The 8,674-nt window shown below is 33.8% G+C and overlaps 1 protein-coding gene across 1 annotated transcript in view; it reads left to right on the top strand.

Moving 5' to 3' along the window:
- The window catches only part of ZNF407 (zinc finger protein 407), a 398,590-nt gene that overhangs the window by 32,108 nt on the left and 357,808 nt on the right, over positions 1–8,674 (top strand). Inside the window, exon 3 of the mRNA XM_079783559.1 lies at positions 1,307–1,421. Within this exon, the coding sequence (XP_079639685.1) occupies positions 1,307–1,421 (115 nt within the window). The remainder of the gene's footprint in view (positions 1–1,306; positions 1,422–8,674) is intronic.

An 8,674-nucleotide genomic window follows, 5' to 3' on the forward strand; every position in this document is an offset into this window, starting at 1 on the left:
TGAGAGATCTGGCTTCATTGTCATTGAACTGTGAAATATTCAACCTTGTCTGCCTGTGCTAGTACTACTGTTGAGTTTTTTATTTCTGTTAGAAGATTAAAATTAAATGCTTCACTTTTTTTGTCAGCTTTTGGGAATTAAATTGAAATTTAAGACTCTAAAATTTTTTACTGAGTGCTTCCATTTCAACAAAGTATTCTTGGAGGATTTTTTTTCCAAGGGCACTGCACAAAGGTTCATTGATCAAATTTGATTTATTGCATTTTTTTTTGTTTGAGCCTTTTTGTATATTTATTCAAGTTTACATATTTCATATTCTGTCTGATCATGTTAGAAGAGATGTTTCACCAAATAGGGACTCAACATGATCTGAAAAATCTGGAAACACATTGTACTGACATTAAGCAGTGATTTCTGTGATTTTCATTTATTTGAAGATTTAGTGGCTAGAAAATCAGAAAATGGTGTATATATATTGCAACTTAAAAAGTGTAGCTTCTCATTAATGTGGATACTGATTATCACTAACTACATTGGGTAAAGTCTGCTACTGACACTAAGTTTGTTGACTGTTAAATAGTTTTGTTTTCTCATTGAGTATAGGTTAATTATTCTTTATGAAATAAAATAATTTGTTGGTACTGTGTTTTTATGTTGAAATATTTGCTCTTGAAATTAATAATCACTAACATGTCAGTTCTTTTGGTTTGCAGAATCAGTACAGATTTTTGACTATAAAATGACCATAAAAGCAAATAATTTATCCATTGCGTATTCTTAAATTCTATGCTGTTAAAATAATAATATAGTGACTCTTTGGGAATAATGTAAAAAATATCTAAAATACCATTATTAATATGAATAAATTCAAAGCTGCAGAAGTTTATTTACTTGATGACACATATACTTGAAAATATCAGCTACTTTATATGCATTTATGTTTTTAAAATGTCACATTTTAAATGTGGAGTGACTGTGAAAGATACTTTTGTGAATTGTAAGGAAAATATTTAAAATTATTTATCTCATCTCATCTACTTAATACTAGTCACCTGGGTCACTTTTGACTTTAAATCTTAGAAATATTATTGAAAGTTAGGGACACTCACTGAAGCATTCAAGTCTCCTTGGTGGAATAATTATGGAATGCAGGTCATTTCAAGTTAGAAAGGAATGCAAATGCTCCATTTTAGGGACAGAAATTTGTAATTAGATTAAAAGTATGATTTAAGATCTAAGCCTCTTTTTAAAGTATCAGTACAGTATTATTCAAATTAAAATAATATTTTATGTTAAATTTACTTAGGATCAAAACCATTCAAGTGCAAGATCTGCCATTTCGCAACAGCTCAGCTTGGCGATGCCAGAAACCATGTCAAAAGGCACCTTGGGATGAGGGAATACAAGTGTCATGTGTGTGGGTGAGTAAATTGAAACTGTTTCCACTGTGTGAACCAGGAAGCATATGCAGGATTCCATTGTTTCAGAATTCAGAAGTGATATGAGTAAGAGGGGCTAAAATTACGCATGCATATTCCCCTTCCCATTGTTATGATAAATTCCTTAAATACAGTTATGACATTCTTCTCTACTTCTAATCCTGTACTGAAGATGAGCAATTTTATGGGCTACAAGGTCAATTTGAACCTGTAATCTGTAAATTGACTAAATTATAGGATGTTCATTCACATTGCCAGAGAGAACTGGAAATTCCATTTAAAGACATAAAAAATACATAATATAGCTTAAGGAGTGTATATGTATGTTTTTTTACTTTTGCTTTGCTGCTTTAATTTTAATCACATCAGTGGCTCTTTGGATCCATTGGACATATTCTATATGGAAAAAAGCAGAAAAAGACTTAATTTTGGACAACTGGTTACTATTATTGCTGGGATGAACCTTTAAAAAACAGTGTATAATGTATGTTTTTATGTAACTTTATTTCAAAACTTGTTTTCCTTTTTTAGTTAATGGGCTTTTCCTCTGAGGAATCATTCACAATCTTTAGTTGTCATTCAAATGTGTTACATTTAATAGGAAGCACTGAGATGCTGTAAAAAGTTTTAAAATGCCATGGGGTCTATTGTATGTCATAGGACATTCAGAGCTGGATCTTAATACCCTACTTCTGATTAAGGATATATTTTAATGTTATTATGCCAGAGAAATGAACTAATAAGTGCATCACATAAAAACACTTTCTATGTGAAACCTGAAATTCTTATGTCTAATTCACAAAATAATTTAGGTTCAATTAAATTATGCAATGTGCTCATGTTATATTAGGGTTATTTTTTTTTATTTGAAAATTCCTCTGGTTGGCACTATTGTGTAAATATAAATTACTTTTAAGTCATAAATACCTGGTTTTTGTTGGATACTACACTTCATCCCAAGATGCCATTGCATTTTTTGAGCCTTAAGATAATTTTAAAAGTGACTTTGCAAGCACTTTTATTAACCATGGTCTGTGATTTATTCATGGACAGAATTGATGGTTCAGTGACTTGCAGCTAAAGTAAATGAAGACGAACCTTTGCCCTAAAGCCCCCTGAAGATCAGTGCAGAATGAGTTTGTTGCTACTGATTTTAGCTGCAAGGGTCGAGTGCCAAATGGTTCATTTTAATTGCTCTAGGTCTTGAAATTAAAAAAGATATCTCATTTATTGTTTTTACCATATGAATGGTAGGAAAGAGGAAGGCCCTGACTTCAACGAAAATTTGCTATCAGATGATCATAAGCAGTGTCTTCCTCATTTCAACAAAACAAACAATTTTTGCATACTACTGTTATTAGAAATCTAATTCCATTCATTTTTATTAGGGTTACTAAGACCCTGGAAAAGAATGAAGAAACTTTTTCAGAGAACAGTTTTTAACACATGTAGCATCGAAAATGATACATGATTGATTGGCTTTGCTTATATGATTTGAATAATGCACACTTTGCTTAGCTCAATGCTTACCACATACAGCTGAAATGTTGCACTAGTGATTTATAGATTTGATGCCCAAGATAAAGAATTGAAAATGCATGTAGATATATTGAGCTTTATACTGCTATCATAGAGTTCTACGTATATGTGTGTGCGTAGGAAAAGCAATCTAGATTCCAAAATTGTATCTCTTAGAATTATGGTAGTCATTGAATTGTATTTGACCATGAAATGATAGATCTCTTATTTTTTTTAGAAATGAAATTTGATTTAAAAGTTACATAATAGTTTCACAGTATAGATATTTTCACAATGCAGCTAATCATTCTGAAGAATTGCAGTAAACTCAAAAATGCCTATTGATTGATGTTGTTAAAGTAGAACAATAGTGAGTTAAATACCCTTCAATATTAAAAGTGTATCATAAGTTCATGTGTTTCAAAGGGATAGGGCAGTATGTAAGTTAAACATTAAAGTGGAAAACATTAAAAAATGTAAGAGTTGGCTACCAGATTAGTGGCAGTAGAGAGCATTGGTACATTAACATCACTGACAATGTCAATTCATTATCATTGATGGCTAAATAATCTTAGAGCTGCTCCGTGGACCTATTAGTTCCTGAACATAAGCAACTCATGCTGCATTTCTTCATTAGCTTTAATTGCTATAAATTTTACTTTAAAAAAATCATACTTTAAAAGGTGAAGTGATCTTTCAGGAACATTAACTGTATAATTTTGTCACAAACAGAAGGTCCTGCACTGTGTTTTCTTTTCTGCAGTAATTAGTGTCTTAGTGTATGTCTTTTATAACTTCATTAATAACCTCTTCATTATTTTAGTTGAAAGAAAAAAATGTTTTCAAGTAATTTTGATTGCATGATATTATGTAAGAATAGTGGGGCAGGCAATATTTTCTTTCTTTTTTTTTTTTTTTTAATTAATCTGTTGGCTTTCTTGGAAAAAAAAGCCACACAAAACAAAACCTAGTATTTTATGGTGAAATTTATGGAAATAATAGTGTATTTTGTTGACTTGATCGAGCTCAGTATTAATGTTTCAGATTATTTGTGATTGAGTTCTTTATCATATCTTTATGTGTCTTTTATTTGAACATTGAAGATGCTCATCAAATATATAGCTGATATTTTTTTCTGAGGCTTAGTTTAAGATTGTGTATTAGCTACTCTCCTAACAAAAGCTGCCTTTTAAACTTTCATTTCATTTTTAAAAATCTACACTGATTTTCTTTGAATCGTTAAGCTGAATTTTAAGATAATCTCTTGTCCCTTCTCAGCAAATCTTAGCTACAATCTGTCATTGATTTAAGTTTGTTTGAAAGAGAAGCTGAATGTCGTTGCTGTCTAATTCCTACTGGGTAGCTGGATTCAGAACTTGGGATTTAAGTTTTGTTTACTCATGTGGTTTACATGCTCAATAGCATGGTAAAATTTAAGAATGTATTGCTTTGAACTCCTGTTTTAAGAACATGTTATAGATAACTTCATTTACAAGCCTTTTATTTTACTTTCACTTTTAGGAGGAACAGTTTTTGAATAATACAGCTTCTTAATGTGTTTCTTACATCTGAGTGCGAACTTGAGGACTTTTATAGAATACAGATGTATTTATATATACTTGATGGATAGTTAATAGGGAAATGGCTATGGGTCTGATAGAGGGGTTTAGTGGGGGAGAAAATAGCAAATAATGGAAAGCATTCCTATATATGTTAAAATTTTTTGTGGGACATATGTTTAAAAACAGGTTAAACACATATTTTTACTAAATCCATGATCTTTAACTTTATTTTCAGTAGTCAAGAACTTGAAAATCTCAGTGGCTCAAAAAAGTTGTTATAGATACCGTGTTTTCTTAAATTTATTTAAATTTATTTAATACTGTCTCTCTGTACATATAATAGTATGTATAATACTCTAATAAATAGTATTTATGCAGTGCTGTGGTTTAGTGGATGCCTTAAGTAATATTTATTTGTTGATCTCTATAGTTTCATGAGATTGTTTATCTCATGTTTATTATCTCCACTGTACAGATAATAAACTTGAGATTAAGAGTATTTTTAGTAATGGACTTAAGTTATGGAGTAGTAATGGTAGACTACTGTTTTCTTCCTTTAACTGTCCCTTTTCCTTATTTCTCTGCTTTTTGTAATATTTGTTGTTTTGGTTATTATCTTCTATAGGTACTTATTTTTTCCTCTCTAGGTTGTTTTCACTAGCATGTAATAGCTGCAACTTATCTCCTTTCAGCCCCCAACCACTCTTATTTCCTGCTTTTGCTCAGATTTATGTTCTTTTAAAAAATTGCTTATGCAGTGTTTTACTTTAATAATCTGTTATTCAGTCTCATATTTGTATCTCTCTATTTCACTTTTCTCATATTAAACAGCAGTTTTAAAATTTTTTACTTTTCCCATTTTTTTATGTGTTGATAATTTATTCCACTTGAGTGGTTAAAAGTTAAACATGGTGCCTAAAAGAGTGAAAATTTCATTATCTTTTCAGTAGGATAAGAGGGGTAAAATTGAACAACCTGAGTTATTGTTTTTCATTACTGGTTACTAAATAAAAAAGAGTTAGTAGAAAACTAGTCAACTCAGTAAACCTAGGAAATACACCTAACTTTGTAGGCCATAATTCACAACACCCTGGTATGCATGATTTATGGATTATGGTATTTTCTGATTGATTTTCTATGTCTCACCTTGAATCTTGTGTATAGAGTTAAATAGTTGAGTAGAATTACCTAATCAGGAGAGAATAAGGGCATTTTCTAAATCTGTCACCTCTGGGTTAATGAAAAGATTCTAGACATTTTCTATTGTGTATTAATTTGCTTATGAACTGTTTATTCTAAGCTGGCTTAAGTAACCTAAAACAGAAAGTTACTAATGGAGTAAAACTCTTTGTTTTTTTTTTGCATGTGTGGCATTACCTAGTTTTTGTGCATTAGAAGGGATCTCTATGTAGATGATTATAATGTCACTTTCTGACCTTTGCAGCTTGAATAATTGTAAATCATTGCTTCATAACGTGTCAGAGAATGTCTGTACTAGGCAATTAAATGGCAGAATATAATAGACCAAATTATTGCCTGTCATGTTTTCAACAACACAGTTAGTATTTGAGTTACACTTAATCATTACGTGCATTAGCAACTTCATTGGAATCCAGCTTCAGGCTGAGCATGAAATACATTACATTATTTAAACCTCTAATGGTACAAGTCATTTATTTGTGTTGAAGTGTACAACATGCAGAGTTTCATAAAGCAAGGAACACTTGAGAGCTTAATTTATCCAAATCAAAGTCTAAATGCAGATAAACACAAGTGGCAAAAATTAGTAATTTTTATAGGCTGGAAATATTTAAAAATATATGGTTGTGGGTAATTGTAGGCAGCAGGAATAAATTAAAATCACTATTTTTAGTCTTCTCTGAGAACTAACACTGTGTATACCTAAGTCATTAAAAACACCATGGAATTGCATTTTTAGCTGAACAGTTAATTACACCCATCATATCTACAGAGGTATCCAAATAAAATAAGTAGTTTGTTCAGCTGGTTGTTTTGGTTAAAGAGATATAGATAGAAAAACTTTGTTTTGTATTGTGGCATGAATTATGCTTATAACAATATAAAGTGCAGCCTCTCCCATTTAAAAAAAAATCTAAATTAACATCAAAAGTACTCTTATAAAGGGTGTATTATATTTAAAAATATTTTAATGCTTTTTCTTTAATGATATATTTTTGTCTTTAGTATGAAATTTTCAAAATGCCACATAATGATTATTACTGTCTCTCTTACTGTCAGTGAGGAATACAAAATGACCAAAACTAAAAAATTATTTGTTTATTCCTCTGATGTTAAAGCTCTTGAAATATCATTTAAATAGTGAGTGGACATTATTTTATATTTTTTACATACAAATCAGTTTATAATTAGAAAGTCAAAGAGATATCTTAGTTATAATATTAACATAAAAAACATTCAAACATTCTCAGCTCTGATTCTAGGGTGTTTTCCAATGAACTGATTTGTAAATGTAGGAGAGAATTGGGGAAAGGGTTAGGTTAATGGAAAAGAAACAGAAGAACATTTTCCCTAGGCTGTCCTCATGGTGAAAGGAGACATGTACCCTATTCTTGGTTTTTGTGGCAGTGTTTTCTTGAATTTTTGCCATGGCAAAGTGGAGTTATAGATTTACCCCAAGGTAGTAAGTATGATCCTATATAATAAAAGCATAATATGCTAATTAGACTGGACATCCTTCTGGATGACCTTCTGGACGAAGCTGGGGCTGTGAGGGCCAAGGCAGAGGTGGGGGCCGAGCCTCTTGCACACATTTTGTGCATCGGGCCTCTATTTAACTTATAATAAAATAGAAATTAAATACACATTGTCACTTCTCTTTGACAATTGTGTTGCAGTTGCCCTCTCTGTTTAAGATCTATCCAGTGAAAAAGTCATATCTCAGTGACTTGAGTCATTTTTGCCTTATTTTATTTTAAAATGGTTTTGTGATGGCTTTAAAATTATATTGTGGACTCCTAGGATTCTTTAGCCCTCCTGCCCTCTACAGTGGAATACAGGAGGATAGCCTCTCTCCTGGTTTCCTTTGCTTGTTCTGTGATTTTTGTCTTTATTTTTAGCCTGTTGTCTCCCTCCCTCTTCCTGTTTATTCATGTGTTTGTATAAGTCCTTTAATTTCTACAGGGATTTGCTCTTTGATGTGTCCAAGACAATGAGAGGAGGTGTTGGGAATGTAGATAGGAGGGAAGCATAATCAATGACTGACATATTATTTTATTTCCTGTGGGGCAGATTCTTCAGAGATTCCTCTTATGCAGGCCCAGTGATCAGGTAGTGCAAGGGCTCTGTAGTCACATGCTCCATGTGGGAGAGACAGACATAAAGGGAGATGCCCCTCAGGAGTAGAAGTGAGAGATGGTGGTGGGTAGGTGCTCATTCCTGCTGAAGAACATGAGGAATGGCTTCCTTGAGAGGTTATGTATGAGTTGGGCCTTAAAGGATGAGGAGGCATTCACAGAGCAGACTCAGACATTTTTAATAGAGGGAACAAAAGTAGCAAAGAATGGGATAGCATAGCATATTAAGAACACTGCAGGAAATTCCTGGAGTGTAAGTGGCTAGATGGGGTGAAATGGGAGATTAAAAAAATCTATACTAATAAAAGGGTGGTTGGGGCGATACGGCTGGCAGGGGAGGGCAGTTAGTGGCGATCAGGCCGGCAGCGGAGGGCAGTTAGGGGTGATCAGGTTGGCAGGGGAGGGCAGTTAGGGGTGATAAGGCCTGTGGGGGATGGCAGTTAGGGGTGGTCAGACCAGAGGGGGAGGGTAGTTAGGGGCGATCAGGCTGGCAGGGGAGAAGGTAGGGGGTGATCAGGCTGGCAGGGGAGCAGTTAGGGGGCGATCAGGCCGGCAGGGGAGCAGTTAGGGGGTGATCAGGCTGGCAGGCAGAGGTGGTTAGGGGGCGATCAGGCTAGCAGGCAGAGGCGGTTAGGGGCGATCAGGCCGGCAGGCAGGCAGTTAGGGACGAACAGGCCAGCAGGCAGAGGCAGTTAGGGGGCTATCAGGCTGGCAGGCAGAGGTGGTTAGGGGCGATCAGGCAGGCAGGCAGGCGAGCGGTTAGGAGCCAGCGGTCCTGGATTATGAGAGGGATGTCCGACTTTAGGCCTGATCCCACAGT

The sequence above is a fragment of the Cnephaeus nilssonii genome (assembly GCF_951640355.1).
Source record: "Cnephaeus nilssonii genome assembly, chromosome: 11".
NCBI lineage: Eukaryota > Metazoa > Chordata > Mammalia > Chiroptera > Vespertilionidae > Cnephaeus > Cnephaeus nilssonii.